This window comes from Somniosus microcephalus, chromosome 10 (assembly GCF_052327205.1).
Source record: "Somniosus microcephalus isolate GS21.2 chromosome 10, FLI_Smic_1.0, whole genome shotgun sequence".
In the NCBI taxonomy this organism is placed as follows: domain Eukaryota; kingdom Metazoa; phylum Chordata; class Chondrichthyes; order Squaliformes; family Somniosidae; genus Somniosus; species Somniosus microcephalus.
Window position 1 is genome coordinate 169232525 of NC_140996.1, and position 19724 is coordinate 169252248.

General features: G+C 43.1%; 1 protein-coding gene across 1 annotated transcript in view; it reads left to right on the forward strand.

Moving 5' to 3' along the window:
* The window catches only part of rnf17 (ring finger protein 17), a 236879-nt gene that overhangs the window by 48844 nt on the left and 168311 nt on the right, over positions 1-19724 (forward strand). Inside the window, exons 6-10 of the mRNA XM_085998300.1 lie at positions 3942-3997; positions 5730-6020; positions 9442-9547; positions 12552-12623; positions 15749-15849. Of these exons, the coding sequence (XP_085854426.1) occupies positions 3942-3997; positions 5730-6020; positions 9442-9547; positions 12552-12623; positions 15749-15849 (626 nt within the window). The remainder of the gene's footprint in view (positions 1-3941; positions 3998-5729; positions 6021-9441; positions 9548-12551; positions 12624-15748; positions 15850-19724) is intronic.

Here is a 19724-nt window from a genome sequence, read left to right on the forward strand (position 1 = left end):
CGGCAGTTCTCCTGGTGTTATATACTACTTTTTCCATAGTTGTTGCCTGACCTGAGTATTTCCAGCATTTTTCTGTTTTTTTGTTTTTGTTCCTGGTATCTTGCCAACATTTATTTGTTAACCAACATCACCTTTATATTTAAAAAAAAACAGATTTCCTAGTCATTTATCTCACTGTTGCTGGTGGGACGTTCTGTGCACAGATTGGCTGCCACATTTTCATTACAGCAGTGACTACACTTCAAAAATAATTTGGCTTGAAGTGCTTTGGGATATCGTGAGGACATGAAAGAAGTTATATAAATTCACGTTCTTGTGTCTTATGTTCTTTCTTTGTTGTAAGTTGTAGTTGTTAATTTGGCTGCTTTTCCGTAATGTAAGATTTTGATGGAGTAAGTTTCTAAGAAAGTAAGAGGAAAAAAAATCAGCTTACCGTTGCCCGTTTTTGGGCATTACATAGTTGCTGAGCCTGCAAATTTTGGATGAGCGGCCTCTCTCACCCGATCTGCTCTGCAAGTAAACCAGTCGGCATATTGGAAGCAGGTGCCTTTTTAGATGTTCAAAGCACCTGCCTGAAACAGGCGTTGGGCGTCTTGCATATGCAAATCGGGGTCCTAACGTCGGTTGTAGGACCCCGATGCAAAGTTCGGTACAAATGGGCAGAGCTTGTGCCAGGTTGAGTGGCCTAACCAGATATCATGGGAACATAGGAGGAGTTACTATCCCTTCAGCCCCTTGAGCTTATTTTGCCATTCCATTGGATTGTGACTGATTTGTACCGTGCCTCTATCTACCCGCCTTTGTTCTGTCACTTGATGCTTTTACCTAACAAAAACGTATCTCGGTTTTGAAATTTTCAGTTGACAAAGTCTCAACAGGTTTTTGGGGGAGAGAGTTCCAGATTTTCACTATCCTTTGTGTGAAGAAGTGCTTCCTGATATCACCCCTGAACATCCTAGCTCTAAATTTACGGTTATGCCCCCTTTTTATGGACACTCATCAGAGAAAGTAGTGTTTCTCTATCAAATCCATTAATCATCTTAAACACCTCAATTACATCACTCCTTATTCTCTGTACTCAAGGGAATACAAGCCTAGTCTTTGCAACCTATCCTCATAATTTAACCCTGGTATCATTCAGGTGAATGCACCCCCTCCAGGCCAATATATCGTTCCTGAGGTGCAGTGCCCAGAACTGAATGCAGTGCTCCAGATGCTGTCTAACCAGAGCGTTCTACAATTGTAGCTTAACTTCCACCCCTTTTGTATTCTAGCCCCCTTGAGATAAAGGTTAACATTCCATTAGTCTTTTTTGTTCACTAATTGTTAGTGAATTCTATGTATGGACTCCTAAATCTGTCTGCTCCTCCACAGTTCCTAGTTTCTTACCAATTAGAAAATACTCTGATCTATCTTTCTTAGGTCCAAAGTGGATGACCTTGGACTTCCCCAAAATGAACTCCACCTGCCACAGTTTTGCCCACTAATTTAGCCTGTCTGTCCTTTTGTCAATACAAACCAAGGTTATGTAATTTGTTCCTCATAATTTAACTCTTTAAATCCTGGGATTGTTCTGGTGAATCTGCGCTGTACCCCCTTTCAAGGCCAATATATCTTGACGATGGTGTTTGGTTCACTGCCACACCTCTTCTAGGAATGCCTACCTTGAAGAAGTTCTGCTCTTCTCTTCGACCGGATCTCCGTTTGGCTCTTCAACCTTGTTCATCTTCATTACTTTCAGTTTCCCTTCTCGTGTTTGATCAGGTATCTGCCAAGAGTCTTGACAAAGGGTTTGACCCGAAACATTGATTCTATTTTCTCTCCACGGATGTTGCCTGGCCTGCTGAGTTTTTCCAGCATTTTCTGTTGTTATATCTTTCTTGAGGTTCGGTGCTCAAAACTGAATGTAGTACTCCAGATGGAATCTGACCAAGGCTTTGTACAACTGAAGCATCACTTCCTCACTATTTTTGTATTCCAACTCCCTTGAGATAAAGACCAGTACCCAGCTGCCTTTTTGATTGCATTTTGTACCTGTTTACTAGCTTTTGGTGATTTATGTACTTGGACAACTAAATCCCTTTGCTCCTCTTGCCGTTAAGAAAATTCTCTGATCCAGTGGATAACCTTACACTTCCCCACATTTTCCCATTCACTTAGTCTGTCTATGTCCTTTTGTAACTTTTTACTCTTATCTACACAACTTGTTGTGCCTCCTAACTTAGTGCCATCTACAAATGTGGATATACAACTCTCTATTTCTTCATCCAAATCATTAATATTTATGGTGAAAAGCTGAGGCCCCAGTCTAGATCCCTGGGGAACACCATTTATCACATCCCGTCAATCAGAGAACAAACCCTTTATCTCTACTGTCTTCGATCTCCCACCAATTACCAATCCATGTCCCAAGGTTACCTTCAAAGCTGTGCGTTCTCATTTTTGCTAATAATCTCTTGTGCTGAACCTGAAAGTCCATATAGACAACTCCTTGAAAAAATCCAACTAGACATGACCTACCTACCCTTCACAAATCCATACTGACTGTTTAATTAGCTCATACAGGTTGAGCGTCCAAGATCCGGAATGTTCCGGACTCTGGGATGATTGGTGGCAGAGTCGTCCGGAATCCGTAAAATGTTCCGGAATCCGGAACTCCAGATTTTGGACGCTCAACCTGTACTTCAAAAAGCCGTTGCATTTTTCATAGGATTTTTCAAAAAAAAGTTGAGTGATGCAATAAAACTTTAGTGTTGTGTTTTATCCTCCTTAATCTGCACAGCTCCACTAAGTGTTTCCGCCAGGCTGCAGCCACGGCACCACGCTGCCCTGGTGGCCTAGTGTGGGCCATCGGATGCTCTGCAGAGCTCGCAGCGTCCCTCCCCTTTAACAGAAGGGGAGGGGCGGAGAAACGTGTCAGCGCTATGCGGAGCGGCCCAGGCATTTCCGGACTCTGAACGTGTTTCTGATGTCCGAAGTCTGGAAACGTCCGAGCCCAGGTTGCGATATTTCCAGACTTCGGACATCAGAAACACGTTCCGAAGTCCGGAAAAACATGAAAACCGCCTCTGCCTTGGTCCCAAGGTTGCTGGATTCAGGACGCTCAACCTGTACTTGTCCAAGTGCTCAGTCACTCTGTGTCTCTGATGGATCTAGTAACTTCCCCACAATTGAGGTTAAACTAACAGGTCTCTAATTACCTGGTTTCTCCCTTCCCATTCCTCTAAAATAATGGAGTGACATCTGCAATTTTGCCAATGAAGCCCAATAACAAATTTTGCTCGGGCCTCAGGCCAGCACTGACCAATGTGTGAAGCAATGACTTCACTGACTTGCTGCCCATTTTGTGTGTCCAATTTCTGTCCTAATTTTACCTCTGTGCTTTGTCTAACTACATACATTAACATCTGGTGTTTGTTGAAATCGCCTGTGACCACTGTTCCCTTAATTTTTTTTTGGTGCGCAGTCCCTTTAAATTTGCTGCGCAGTATCTTTCCCAGCGGCTGCAGCTGGTGAGCGATGAGCGGCCAGCGCGGGATCACCCGATTGGTGCGTGACTGCCCACCTTAGGGGGAACATTGCTTGTGACCGAGGTAAAAATCATTTTTTGGGAAGGTCAGGAAAAGAGAAAGTCATGCAGGCAGCAAAGGGACATTGTACTGGGAGAAAGTTGAGATTAGTGCTACTGACCATACCAGACAATTTTTTTTTGACTGAAAGAAGCACTGAATTAAATTTGATGCAACTTTGTACACTTTTTTAAAAGCCAATCAATTAGTCAAATTAAAAGCAATTAATACCTATGACTTTAGGTAATATTTGTTTAAAATGGGGAAAAATACCTTCAGTATTGACTTAAGCCGTCATAATTTAACAAGCAGTGTTTTATGTAATAATTCATTCTTTTCACTTAAAGGCACTTTCATATTTTCTACTTTCAGATTTATAGGAGCCAGAAACCAATAAATCTTAGACTCTCGCCTCCAACTTCTGAAAGGTAAAATTAATGAACTGCAAGCTGACTCCATAAGTACCTTCAGAAACTGTTGTTTTTAGCTTGCAGTGCATGTGATTCTGTGTACAAAAACAATCAGTGTGGAAGTTTTGAGGTTTAGCTTAATCAATGTATTGCTCAATAAATGGTTCTCACAAAGGGAACTATGTTGCGTATTAAAGTTGCAGTACTTGTACACTTAACATTTGTTAGCAAAAAGCATTTCATGGTTTCAGTACTCTTAGAGAATGGAATTGATTCAGGGTGGTAGACTGTGGACTGAATTATGGAGTTTAATAATGTTGCAGGGAAAATTATGCAGTGTTCCTAGATGGCTTTTGATCAGAGCTTTTACATTTTTGAAGCATGAAAACCTGTAGGTGAGCAGGTTGCCCCTTTTATAACAGACAATGCTAGGTTTAGTATAGTTTTGAACATTGTCTTTGGTCCCCACCACAAACTCCTGACCCCCTCCCTGGCCACTGTCTGAAGCTGAACCAGACCGTTCACAACCTTGGCATCCTATTTGACCCTGAGCTGAGCTTCAGACCCCATATCCTCTCCACCACCAAGACCGTCTACCTCCACCTCCATAACATTGCCCATCTCTGCCCCTGCCTCAGCTCATCTGCTGCTGAAACCGTCATCCATGCCTTTGTTACCTCTAGACTTGACTATTCCAATGCTCTTCTGGCCGGCCTCCCACTTTGCACCGTCCGTAAACCTGAGCTCATCCAAAACTCGCCAAGTCCCGTTCACCCATCATACCTGTGCTCACTAACCTACATTGGTCTGGCATTGCCTCGATTTTAAAATTCTCATCCTTGTTTTCAAATCCCTCCATGGCCTTGCCCCTACAGCCCTCAGTGATCTCTGCTCTCCTCCAATTCTGGCCTCTTGCATATCCCTGATTTTCATCGCTCCACCAATGGCGGCCGTGCCTTCAGCTGCCTAGGCTCCAAGCTCTGGAATTCCCTTCCTAAACCCCTAATCCTCTCTACCTCTCTCTGCTCCTTTAAGACGCTTCTTAAAACCTACCTCACCTGTCCTAATATCTCCTTATGTGGCTTGGTGTCAAATTTTGGTAACGCTCCTGTGAAGTGCCTTAGAACATTGTACTACGTTTAAGGCACTATATAAATGCAAGTTGTTGTTGAGTGCTGAGCCTGCTAAATAATTTTCTTTATTGAATTTGACTGCTAATTGGTAAATTGAATCATAGAACCATTGTGCCAGTGCTCACACTTTAACTCGAGTTAAATATGCTAATCTCATTAATCTGCTCTTTCCCTGTGTCCTTTTTGTATTCTTCATTTTCAACTATTTATCCAATTGCCTTTTAAACAATGTTATGATCTCAATAGACATTAGTGCTATTTACTCATGTTTTCAGCAATCCTTATCCTTTAACTCCAATTCTTAATATGTACAGTAAACTCTTGTTTAAATGGCACTTAATCATCCAGAATTCTTTAATAACTGGCAAAATAGATAACCGGTAATCTTGCCGAATCCATCCAGCACTCGTTTTTTCCGAGTCCGAATTTCCCGCGGGAAACTCGATTAGTCGGTGGTTTTCATTTTTTTTGTTAAAAGTTGCTTACCTCTCTGTTATCCAGAATGTTTTATCAACCGGCACCATTCTGGTCCCGTAGGTGCCGGATACGAAAGAGTTTACTGTAGTTTCAAATTGCGATTTAAAAAAAAAATTTATTTTTTATTTTTTCATATAAAGCTTTGCGATGGAGAAAGCAAAGGCTTGCAAAGGTATGTGTCAGTCTAATATGCAGTGTGGCAATGAGTCTGAGAAGCTGGCCTACCAGGGAGAGAAAAAACAACCGAAAGAGAGGAGCTGTAGCTTGGAGAGCAGAAAATGGACAAGAAAACAACAATGCACAGAGAAAAATACAAATCTGGATAAGATATGGTGTGGAGAGGAAACTGGCGGCTTACAAGCCAAGTTGAGACCTGAGAATAAGGGCAGGACGACTAACTGTGATGCTGAGCGGAATGTGATCGGTGATAGGTATGTACCCAGGCATATTTCTTATAAAGGGTGTTCTGTCTGACTTCTGAGGTCTTGTTTTTATTGAATCCAATCTGTGCTTTTTTTGAAAGCTGTAATGCACTACTTGAGGTGTAGAAATTTTCCATGATGAGGATGTGACTCCTGCCAATTAAAATAGTAGGAGCATTTTATATAGCAGCTACCTTAAAGGAGTACAATTTAGTATATAGAGAACATAAGCTAAAGAATGTGTATTGCACACTTTTTGAATATGAATTTATCTAAAACCAAAAAAAAAAACTTTTCACTGCCTAAAGCAGCTGGTTCTAAAAACCATCTTTACAGATACCATAATTATTGTTGGAAATTTATTTGCAGTCTTGTAATTCTGATATTTGGTATATTGTCACTTTTCCCTCTGGTTTATTCTCCTGTGGCTGAGGCAGAGCAAGTAGCCTGCCCCGAGGCTACAACTAATCTCATTGGTGGCCCTTTTGACTGAAAAATATGTTGGTAAAGGTAGTCTGTTTTGTGTCTCTGTTATGGGTTCAAGTCCCACCACGGCAGCTATGGAATTTAAATTCAGTTTATTTAATAAATCTGGAATAAAAAGCTAGTACAAGAAACTTTGGTTTATCCGGAGGTTGTATGTCCGGAAACCTCGATCTACCGGCAGAAATCAGGAGCCGTTTTGTTAGGTTTTTTTTCTTCTTGTGGCTTTGTTTTCAACAGTCAGGCTCTGCAAAGTCTCTCTGAAGCTGTTGCTAAGCTACAGAGATGCTTCTAAGGTACGGCCGACTGTTTAGAAGCTGTTGCTGAGCAACAGTGTTTGTTGCCAGATACGGAGCTGCAAATCTCCGTATGCTTCAACATTAACGCTGGTATGTCCGGCAGTTTTGATAGATCAGCAACAGCTCGGTCCCATCGGTGCCGGATATAACAAAGTTTCCTGTACCATTATTGGTGACTATGAAACTACCGGATTATCGTGAAAACCCTTCTGGTTCACTAATGTCCTTTTAGGGAAGGAAATCTGTCGTCTTTACCTGGTCTGGCCTATATGGGACTCCAGACTCTCAGCAATGTGGTTGACTCTTAACTGCCCTCTGAAATGGCCTAGCAAGCCACTCAGTTGTAACAAAACCGCTACAAGAAAGAATAATAAAACCAGTCGGACCACACGGCATCGACCTAGGCACCGGCTTCGGGAATTACATCGGCACACCCAGCCCAGTCGACCCTGCAAAGTCCTCCTCACTAACGTCTGGGGACGTGTGCCAAAATTGGGAGAGCTGTCCCACAGACTAGTCAAGCAACAGCCTGACATAGTCACTCACAGAATCATACCTTTCAACCAACATCCCAGACTCCACCATCACCATCCCTGGGTATGTCCTGTCCTACCGACAGGACAGACCCACCAGGGGTGGCGGCACAGTGGTATACAGTCGGGAGGGAGTGGCCCTGAGAGTTCTCAACATTGACTCTGAATCCCATGAAGTCTCATGGCATCAGGTCATACATGGGCAAGGAAACCTCCTCCTAATTACCACCTACCACCCTCCCTCAACTGATGAATCAGTACTCCTCCATGTTGAACACCGCTTTGAAGAAGCACTGAGGGTAGAAAGGGCACAGAATGTACTCTGGGTGGGGGACTTCAATGTCCATCACCAAGCGTGACTAGGTAGCACCACTACTGACCAAGCTGGCCGAGTCCTGAAGGACACGGCTGCCAGACTGGGCCTGCAGTAGGTGGTGAGAGGACCAACATGAGGAAAAAACTTACTTGACCTCGTCCTCACCAATCTATCTGTCGCAGATGCATTTGTCCATGACAGTATTGGTAGCAGTGACCACCCCACAGTCCTTGTGGACACGAAGACCCGTCTTCACACTGAGGACACCTTCCATTATGTTGTGTGGCACTACCACCGTGCTAAATGGGATAGATCTGGCAGCTCAAAACTGTGCATTCATAAGGCACTGTGGGCTATCAACAGCAGCAGAATTGTATTCCACCACAACCTGTAACCTCACGGCCCGGCATATCCCTCACTCTACCATTACCATCAAGTCAGGTGACTAACCCTGGTTCAATGAAGAGTGTAGAAGAGCATGCCAGGAGCAGCACCAGGTGTACCTAAGAATGAAATGCTAACCTGGTGAAGCTGTAACACGTGACTACATGCACGCTAAACAACAGAAGCAGCATGGTATAGACAGCTAAGCGATCCCACAACCAACGGAACAGATCGAAGCTCTGCAGTCCTGCCACATTCAGCCATGAATGGTGGTGGACCATTAAACAACAGACAGGAGGAGGAGGCTCCATTAACCACCCCATTCTCAATGATGGCGAAGCCTAGCACACGAGTGCAAAAGGCAAGGCTGATGAGTGCAGATCCAAGCTCAAGAAGCTCGACACTGTCCAGGACAAAGCAGCCCGCTTGATTGGCACCCCATCCACCACCTTAAACATTCACTCCCTCCATCACCGGCGCACCATGGCTACAGTGTGTACCATCTACAAGATGCACAGCAGAAACTCACCAACACTTCTTCGACAGCACCTCCCAAACCCGCAACCTCTACCACCTAGAAGGACAAGGGCAGCAGGCGCATGAGAACACCATCACCTCTAAGTCACACACCATCCTGATTTGGAAATATATCTCCGTTCCTTCACCGTCGCTGAGTCAAAATCCTGGAACTCCCTCCCTAACAGCACCTTCACCACGCAGACGGCAGCGGTTCAAGAAGGTGGCTCACCACCGCCGTCCACATCCCAGGAATGAATTTAAAAGAAAACTCCAGAGACTTGGGCACACAAATTTTGGCTGACACTCCAGTGCAGTACTAAGGGAGTGCTGCACTGTTGGAGGTACCACCTTTCGGATGAGACGTTAAACTTGGGTGGACGTAAAAGATCCCATGGCACTATTTCTTAGAAGAGCAGGGGAGTTATCTCTTAACCTGGCTAATATTTATCCCTCAATTAACAGCACTAGAAAAACAGATTATCTGGTCATTAGCACGTTGCTGTTTGTGGGACCTTGCTGTGCGCAAATTGGTTGTCCCGCTTTCTACATTACAACAGTGACTGCACTTCAGAAAGTACTTAATTGGCTGTAAAGCACTTTGGGATGTCTGGTGGTTGTGAAAGGTGCTATATAAATTCAAGTCTTTCTCTTTACCCTATAATCCCCATGGTACTTGGAAGTGCTGCTGAGATGAGGAATCCTGTGGTGTTTGTGTGTGTTTTCAAGCCTGTCGTGCAATTGGTTGTCAAATGCTAACAAGACCACTTTAAAGAGCACAACAGAATTAAATTGATTCTATTCCAAGATATGTAAAAGATCATTGACTAAATACAGAGGCTATTGGTAGGCTGTAGAATTGTGTTTTAACTAATGTATTTCATTTGTATTTTAAACAGCTTCTCCAAACTAGTGACTCTGAATGGTGAAAGTGAGAATAGCATTTTGTGTCCAGAATTGCCAGCTATTCATAAGGAACATGAGGATTATTTAGAGTGGAAAGTGGTATGTAATTCTTAACAAAATGCTGCATCTCTGTAGGCAGAGTTTTTTGACTAATTTATGTTTCTGTACATAGATGCCTTGTGATTGTGTGGTAGAGAGCAGGGAGGCCTAAAGATCTGTCCTTTAACAGAAAGAAACAAATGAGGTAGCTGTGACAGGTCTTACAAAACACCATTAGCTTCAGTTTGTGTGACAGTAATGTCCTACATGCTGATTTAATCCAGATGAACAGATAATAATCACAAGGACCTAGCAATGTAAGTAGCATACTGTTTACACAGTCATGGACTTTCTGCAACTTGATCTGGGAGAAGCAAATAACCAATGATTAAAAATTGAAATTTATTTGATCCTCATGACAAAATGAAAATAAAAATAGTCTGTGAATGCTATGTCTGCTCAAACTAAATATAGTGTACCAAAGCACTTCATTTCTAAAAAAAAATAAAAAATGAAGAACTAATTCTTTTGAGAAAAAATACATTCTTGCAGATTTTGTGTAGTCCTGCAGTGGTCCAAGTTTATAAATGTTGGACAGAGTCCCAACAAATTTGATTGCTGCCAGAATCAATCCCTCTCCATCTAGAGCCATGTACCTCTAACTGCTCGTCAACAAGACCACAATTTATTCTCCACATCACTTTGGATAACGTAGTTTAGATTCAGTAGTTTTGATTTCTTGTGTTGCACCAGTAGACCTAATTAAGTGCAAAGTTCATTTACTTTTATGCCTCCGATCTGAAAAAAATCTACGCACTTACCTGCTGGCTCCGTAGGTCCCGACACTTCCGCTCCTGGTGCGCGCGCAGAGGCCCCGGTATCCCAGGGCGCAGGCAGTTTGCAAGCGTCCCTGGGATCACGTGGGCCATGGGGAACCAATCGAAGAAGGCTTTTGACGGGCCTCTCCGCATAGACTTGTCAAAAGTATGAATGGGGATCACTCAAAAAAACACACTAAAACATTAAATATATTTTTTTTAATCACGTATTTAAAATTAGTTAAAATTACATTAAATTAAATATTTTAAACAAATTTATTTTTTGAAAATAATAAAGTTCTTTTCAAAGTATAATTAAAATTATAAATGAGGATTTTTAAAAAACTTTTTTTAAACTCTTATGCTGGTAAAAGCAGGCCTGCTTTTACCAGGCGTAAGATTTTTAAAGGTTTTCAGCAGGCGGAGGTTCTACAAAAAGCGGAACCCTCCACACGCAGTGGCCCCTTTCCCAGGCAGGCGGAGGATCCGTCAAGATTCTTGACAGATCGGAAGTGCCGGTTTTCAGCGCATGCCTGAAATCGGCACTTGCTGGCCCCTACGGGTGTGTACACAGCTCGTACGTACCTGTGGGGGTCGGAAAATACGGGCCATAATTAAGGTATCTTGATACCAAGAGAGCAATGGGTTTCATTTATATTTCCTATACTGTGTATTTGATGGTTAGTGCTCAGTGACCACTTTAAAAAAAAAAAAAATTTAAAAAAAGTGGAATACTCATTTTATTTCTTTCTGATTTTCTCCTCTTTACTACCCCCTTACTTGAAAGCAGAAACTTATGGTGGGATTATGGTTCCCCATGATGCAGTGACTTATCCAGTACTGGCATAAATAGCTTAGTGGGAGCCTGGGCATTGATTGTCAGAAAGAACTCATGGTGCTCTCCTCTTTGGGAGGGCACTTGTAGAATGTATCTTTTGTTGGGGGCACTACATCGACCTCTGGTACTACTTAGTGACCCTTCAAAAGAGTCTAAAGCTCTGTTCATCCACCATGTTGAATCCTGATTCTTCAACATCTTGTTAGGCAGTCCCTTGGAACTGAGGATGACTTGCTTTCACATTAAAAATGAGTTCTCAGGTGAGTGATGAGTCCAATGCGGGACCTACAGTCTCTGACACAGGTGGGGCAGATGGTGGTTGAAGGGGCTGGTGGGTGGGGTGCTTGGGTTGACGTGTGCTCCTTGCGCTTGGCTTCTGCTTGCTCCCGGCGAAGAGACTCGAGGTGTTCAGCGCCTTCCCGGATGCTTCTCCTCCACTTTGTGTGGTCTTGGGCCAGGGGTTCCCAGGTGTTGGTGGGGATGTTGCACTTTTTCAAGGAGGCTTTGAGGGTGTCCTTGAAGCGTTTCCTCTGCCTACCTGGGGCTCTCTTGCCGTGTCGGAGCTCCGAGTAGAGCTTTGTTTTGGGAGTCTCATATCGGGTATGCGGACGATGTGACCCGTCCATCGGAGCTGATCGAGCGTGGTCAAAGCTTCGATGCTGGGGATGTTGGCCTGAGCAAGAACACTGACGTTGGTGTACCTACCCTACCAATGGATTTGCAGGATCTTGCGGAGGCAGCATTGGTGGTACCTCTCCAGTGCTTTGAGGTGCCTGCTGTACATGGTCCATGTCTCTGAAGCATACAGGAGGGCGGGAATCACTACTGCTCGGTAGACCATGAGTTTGGTGTTGGTTTTGAGGTCCTGGTCTTCAAACACTCTCCCTCAGGCGATCGAAGGCTGCACTGGCACACTGAAGGCAGTGTTAGACTTCGTCATTGACACCTGTCCTTGTTGACAGTAGGCTCCCGTGGTATGGAAAGTGGTCCACATTGTCCAAGGTCTTGTGGATTTTGATAATCGGGGGGCAGTACTGTGTGGCGGGGGCAGGTTGGTAGAGGACCTTTGTCTTATGGATGTTTAGTGTAAGGCCCATGCTCTTGTGCACTTCGGTTAAGGTGTTGACGATAGTTTGGAGTTCAACCTCCGAGTGTGCGCAGACGCAAGCTGTCGAATCCTGATTCAGCATAAGCAAACACGAGCATTCCTGTGTTAGTTTCTTGTTGAGCTTCAATATTTTGGCTTGGGATGTTTTGTGAATCTGTCAACTATCCCCAGAATTGAAACATAATTAATTGTGTTCGATTTTCCAGCTGGATGCTATTGTTTTAAGTTGTGGAATGTTGCTAATTTCATTTGAAGAATGATGACTACCAAAACAATTTAATTCACCTTTTTCTTTCTCAGGAAAGAGATGCAATTAATGATGGCTTTTTCAAAATGTTGTTTGAACGGGACAAGTTTAATAACTTACTTCAGGTGAGTTTCTTTTCTTAAAAAAAGTATTCTGGCACAATTGTAAATTGTATAATGTACTTCAGGGAAGAATGGTAGCAATACTTTCATATATTTTCTAAAATGTTGTAATTTGAAATTATACAAGTGTTATACATTTATAGTCAAACTGGTACCGCAATTAGTTAAACATCCAATTCCCAGCCAGGTAGTTGAGAATTATATTCTTAGCTGCTACAGATCCATCACTCCTTTAAAAATTCAATGCAATTAGTCTTCAGTTCTGAAGTAAGGTACACAGTCCATTTCATCATTTATCTATTCTCTTTATAGATGCTGACTAACCTGTTGTGTATTTTCAGTGTTTTCTGTTTTTATTTCAGTATTTCAGCTTTCCAGCACTTGCACTGTCATTTTTATTTTACAATATGCATCAAGCAGGCAGCATTATTCTGTCTTTACAGTGCTGCTTTTCGTGTTTCTTTTCTAATCCTCCCAGAGGCTTGCAGTTTAGTTTTGTTCGTTCTCTTGCCTTTTCCCGCCCCGCCCCTTCATTTTGTTTTAATATTCCACTGAACTTGATCAGACTCCATCAACCCCTGGCTCCTTATTTTGAGCTTAAGGAACAAATTGCATTAATATAGCACCTTTCACATCCCAAAGCTGCAGTAATTAATCATGTGAGATTTTGAGGAGGCATTTGAAGATGGGGAGAAAGTAAGTTTGGGAAGTGAATTGCAGAATGCAGGAGACTAAAACTCTACTGATTATAGTGCATTAGCAGGAAAAGGGACCTGCTGTAATCCAGGAGTTGGATGAACTGAGCGTGCATGCTGGGATGTAGAGCTGGGAAGATTGCAAGGGTACGATGAGGAATTTGAACATTAGGATGCGGACTTTGAATTTGATGGGCTTAGGGCCAGGGAACCACTGGAGCTCGGCAAGGGCAAGATGATGGGTATGTGAAATGTGACACAGAAAGTAGCGCCTGGATAAATTGCATTTTGCAAATGCTGAATCTAGGGTGCCAGCAAGGAAAGCATGAGAGAAATCATGCGTTCAGTTAATGAAGGTTTGGATGATGGATTTGGTGAAGAAACCATGAGTGATCCAGAGGCAGTGGTGGTCGGCCATATATAGGGTTTGAAGCTCGCCTCCATGTCAACACAGGACACCAAGGTTGTACAGCAGCAGGTTTAAGATAAGCTAGCAGCGAGATGGAATTGGCACTTGACTGGGAATTTTCTATTGGGAGTTGAACAGAATAACCTTTTAGTCTCGATTTCTGATAAGTGATCGGACAGATTGCATCTGTTGTGGAATTGAGGGTGGAGTAAAATTGGGTATTGCCATACTATGAAAGCTGACCCCATATTTGTGGATGGTGCTGCCAAGGGGAGGTGTACAGGTAAAGGAAATGTGCTTTGGGGCACCCTGGGATGACTATGGGTGAAAAGGGAATCCATTGCAGATTAATTTAGTCAAGTGGAATAGAACAAAGAGAGATAGTGCTGCAGAGAAGTATCATTGAGGAACAATAGTAAATGAGGATGGAATGATCAATTGTATTAAAGGCCATGCTGAAGCCCAGGAGGTCTAAGATGCCAAGGTAGCAGTCATATAAAATATTAAATGAAAAAAATCATATGCAGCAGTCTGTTTTACTTGTACAAGTTTGTTTTAAAGTAATGCAGTCTCAGTTAGCATGTTGTGTAGACGAGCACAAATACACATCATGCTAATTTAGGGGTGCTGAATTGGGTGATGGTGCTGTGCAACATTCACTGGAGGGGTGTAGTTGGGTAATATAGCAAAATTCAGACTAAATGTGTTGCACTTGAGAAGCATAGGCTGCCTCTCTCAAATTTACATTGGTTCTGAGGTTTTACAGTGCATGAGTAGACTGAGTTCTGTACAGTAAGAAGCTATTCAATGTTTGGGGTGAGGAGGAAAGTTGAGTTGAATCTTGTCTTCGATGAGACCATTAAGGGCAACTGAAGCAGTCTGTGGTTCAAGCATGCTTAATTTTATGGGCTACTGGTTGTCACTTGTATTGGGTGATGAGAAGGAAACAAATCTAAAACAAAAATAATCTTTGTAAGCAGTTAACCATGGGTGCCAAAAATGAACAGACCTTACTGATGATCTAGTAAATTAAACATACATTATAGTTTCGGATGGTAATCTATCTATTTAAAGAAATTGGATGATTTTCTTTGTAAAATTCATTAACAGACAGAATGAGTAGTCATTTGCCTCACCTAAGCTAGACTGCACAAATTTGCATTTCAACAAGGTGAATAAAATCTGGCTCAAATTCCAGGAAAAGTTGAAATTTATTTCTCCCCGCCCCCAAAAATTGAGTGAAAACAAAAAAAGTATTTTTAACAGTAACCTCTTGACCGCTCCTTTCTATCTGGATTTCACACGATTGTAGGATTTCAACTTAACTGAAGATGATGTTCTATAAACTGAAGATGCTATTGTATCTGTACTTAACTTCGTCTCCAGTAACCAAATTATTGAGTTTTTTTTAAAGCAGTTCATTGTTAATATTACGTACTGATAGGAATCCATTTCCTAGAAAGGGGGAAATCTTCTGTCTCCGGCCTTTCTTGAGGCTTCTCAGTTGTGCAATCTAGCTGCAGTCAACTTGACAGCCTGATATATAGGTTATAACTTGGTGAGATTCTGCTTTCAGCTATTTTATCTATACCTTTCACCTCTTAAAATGCAGTCATTTACCATGGCGTCGTATCGCATGACAAATCTTGTAATTTTATCACTTAATAGTAATAGTGTCATTTTCTGCCTCCGTGGTATGTTTTTTTTAAGATGAAAATCTCCAGGTGCTGTGAAAACAAATTAAAATGTCTGTTTCTGATTCTGATTGCCGCAGTTAAGAACTTCTGCTCCTTCTGTGGGTGCTTCATTCATCTGTGCTCAATGAGATCTAAGCAGGCTGGTTTTAAAAATCTGTTAAATAGCTTTCATCATTTCATGCATACTCGTTAGCTAATATATATGGGTTACCAGATTTAAATGTTGTGATTCATCTGACTTTTTCCCCTCCCTTACTTGGTCTGATTTTTTTTCTTGTGACTAGACAACTTACAATGTAGTATCAAACCATGTTTGTTTTTACACAGCGACTGGAAGGCATTGGCTTTTCAATTGAAAAAGATCGTAATGGAATTAGAAAGGAAATACATAAAGAATTTGAGAAAATTAACCAGTCTCTTCAGAACAGGTAATATTAGGTAATATTCATGAGATTGTGTACATACTAGTTTCTTAAAAGGACATACTAAATTCTATAAGTTGGATGCATAGGACTAGTTGATTATTATAAAAATAATTTGATTAAGAAACCCTGGGGCTGCTTATTTTATGTTTAACTTATTAATTACCAAAATCATGTTACAAATGGTACCTATGTGCACTTATATTCATTATAGATAGAATTACAAGTGCACTGCTGGGGATTGCCCATGATTTATTTTGTATTCAGTTACTTTTCACCTCCTGCTGTCTCATCTGTTATTTGAGAAATTTACAGTCTTCAGCCTGCTTTGGACCTTAACCTCCAGAATTCATCACCTACCTCCCATTTGTAACCTATCTCTTGCCAGTGCAATGAAACTGAAATTCAAAGAGTACACTTTATTGATAATTGTCATCAATTAGTCACTTGGCTTGTCAAATCAGTTGCTGATCAGATTCCCTGAAGCTGGTTGGAACTTAATTGCAGCCCTGATGCAGTTGACTTGATTTTGCTGCAGACAACAAGTGTGTTTGTACCAGTTAAGAAATAGCCTAATGGGTTGGGACCACTCCTTGCAACATGAACCAAGATGGGATCTGACTTGGTCGTTGTAACAGTTTCATTTTTCTATGGACAGTAGTGACGTATATCTGTTCATAATTCAGCCCATACTAAGGGGTCACACATATGCCAACCTTCTGCTAGGAGGTGATTTTGCCAATGGGGGTGCATTGAAGGCGGGACTGCTGCTTGTCGGGCTTTAGTCCTGCCTCCATCGACGTCCGGCCAACCCACGCTATTTTACCTTGATTGACCTTGTTAAGCCTGCCCAGCAGAATTGAGGCCAATTAAGGAAATTTTTGACATGAATAGTCATCGTTTGACAGCTCTGTGAAGCTGTCACACACTGACATTCTCTGTTGTTTGATGAGTTCTTGTATTCAAGGCTCATCAAACCTCTTGTGAACAGAAATCAGATGGCTGTTACATCGGAGAATGCAGCAGCATCTGTCATCTCTGCCGGTGAGATGCGAGAGTCTCCGGTTCCCCAACTGTTGAAGCTCGCAGGAAGAAACAAAGGTGAGTAAACATTTTCTATCACTTTCCACTCACCTCACATACTTACCTCTCCACACTTGCACGCATCACTTACCTCCACACCGCACTTTTGCATCCCTCCGACCCTGTAAGGGGTCGTTTTAACGAGCTTGTGGTGTGCGAGATCGGTTTTCGATTTCACACTGCTCGTGAGCGGTTCTGAAGCGCTCCCCCCCTCGCCGGTTCTAGACACTGGGCTTATTGCCAGACCACCTTGATGTGTTGGCACAACTTGTGACTCGGAAGACAAATGGATCAGGTGAGACAAGGTAAGTTTTAAATCAAAGGTATCTTTATTTTTAAGGAGAATAAAACACAGAGAATGAAGAAACAATGCAGACAAAAATCATGAACACGCCTCTCAATGGGAACTAAAATTTAACACACGAGTTACTTTGACTATCATAATACATCAATTCTAGATCAGCGATATAATAAAACGGGGGTGGAGAAAGCGCACGGCACAACGAAGGATGAATAACACTCCCGAATTACAAAGCCCTTAATATTAAAAACCCTCCCGTCTCTACAGTATACCTCAACTAGATCAGCTAGGTGGAGTTGGGCCTCTATGCTCACCAGGGTTTTTAAAACTGTCCTTGACCTTGGTGCTCCTGTATCGTCCGGGATCTCCAATCTTCCTTATGGGACCGGCTCCTGAACCTGCTCTCCTGCTCGAACTTGTAGGCCCTCCGTGCTCCTCGAACCGTAATCGAACCTCTCCACTCGCTCTGCCTTTGACCTCGTGTCTGTGTGAAACGGTGTTTTTTTTAATGTCTCTTTTCCCCCAACAATTATACTGTTTTCTTGCCCTTATCTTGGCGCCAAATCAGGGGTTTTCTTTTGTTAAAGTAATGGGCAGGCTGCTTTGACAAAAGCGGGTACTTTATTTTAATGTCTTGTAAATGAAACTAATGGGATCTGTCCTGTGTCCCTCTGAGTTTGGTACAGATAATAGGTTTTGTCTGTGCTCTGCGATTTCAGAGATGGGTTTGCGTTTTGCTAGCAATTAACACACCTTGAGGTGTAAATACTTTTGTTTTGACTTCGTTACTACTGTAACCATTTTACCATATCAATTGCAGTCAGTTCTGGAATCTTCTAATCGGTGGTGACTCAGGTTTCTTTAAGATACTGCAGTGGTATGTCCTTCTGAAATGAGTCATGTGATCTGCCAACTCCATCTTGTGTTCATAAAATGTGGCCATTTCAGGGGTTTTACAATGTAGACTGTATTTTCCTGGATATTTGCGAATCCTACAGTCCCCCCTGTGATACAATGGACATCTCAAATCGTCTTTTGTATCATGAATGTTTTAGGGTGAGCATAAATCCGTTCCCGCCCCCGCCCCCCCCCCCCCCAAACTGACCTTCCCCGTAGTTTACCTGACTATGGAGTGTACCTCGCACACGCACTTTCCTCATCCCGAAAACGGAGTTGAGTAGATATCCCCTACCGGAGAAACATTTATGCTATGTACAGACTCACCTTAGAGTCATATCCCGACGCAACACAATCTTTGTTATAATACACCAAAAACAGATGGAATAAAAACATTTAGCTACACGGGCGAGTCCCCGTTTATGCTGACATAGTGGCCCCGCCAATTCCGCTGACTAGGGAACTCCCTGTCGTGTCCCTTCCTCCTACACTGGACACAGACCAGGTACAGAACGATCCCTACCTGGCACACCATTAAGACGTGGGAAGCCAGTCTGACCCATGATGGGATCTCTATATTATCAAAAAGGTCCCACCATGGTGGAACCACTATGTCTTGGATTTTTGCCCCTATGTCGGTGGTTTTCTGCTCTAAAGTAAAGAAGTGCTTCTGAGAGACAGTAACTGCTTTCAGCAGTTCGGTTAAATGTTCTGGGAGAGGGGGAATTGTGAAACCAAAGTGGGCCACGTACTTCTGGAGATCGATGAAGTTCTCCTTGACAGTGAGGTGAACAGTGGATGGTTCAGGGATCGGGATAATCCGCAGCTGTGCCACTTGAACTACTGCCTCGGGTTTGAAACAGAAGCTGCTTTCACTGACCGCGCACCAGCTGTGCTGTCCGTGCCGGTAGTGAGACGCTGCGGTGGCGACACAATATGTCCCACCTCCTATGTATGCCAACTGTGGGGGAACATGGTCCTGTGCCATGGCTTCCATGGTGCAATTGATAGGCTTAGCGTCAGCAGAACTGAACCCGCACTGTGGTGTTGAATAGGCATTCAAGTGCTGGGGACACAGGATTATGTGTGCTCCCCGGCTACGGCACCCCGAGAGGTCAGTCCCCGTCATAGCATGCTCCCACTTAATGACGTAGGGTGGGACCTCTGCGAAACGGACGTGTGCTCCCCCCCGAATGACTCCAATGTTCACCACCCTATACACCGGCGCAGTTCGGGCCGCCCTACTCATTACTGGGATCCGCACGACGACCCCCATGATGGTGTGGTTGGAGCGACCACAGTTCACCGGGACTGGGTAGGCCTCAGAAGCGAGCCGGAGCTGGCACGGACTCGACGCGTTCTCAGAGGTGGAGGGCTGCGAGGTGTTTGTTATTGATCCAGGAGGGGACCAAACCCTGTTTTAAGTCCTCCAGATTGCTGCGGCCCTCGCCCAGCAACCATGCTCCATATAGTACGCACACCTCATTCTGGGCAGCCTGATCTGAGGCGTTCCTGTCCTCCCTAATGAGAGCGTTGACCGTCCGAGCCTGCTTCTGCAGCTCTGCTATGATTTCTTTTAAATGGAGAGTCATAGCCTGGT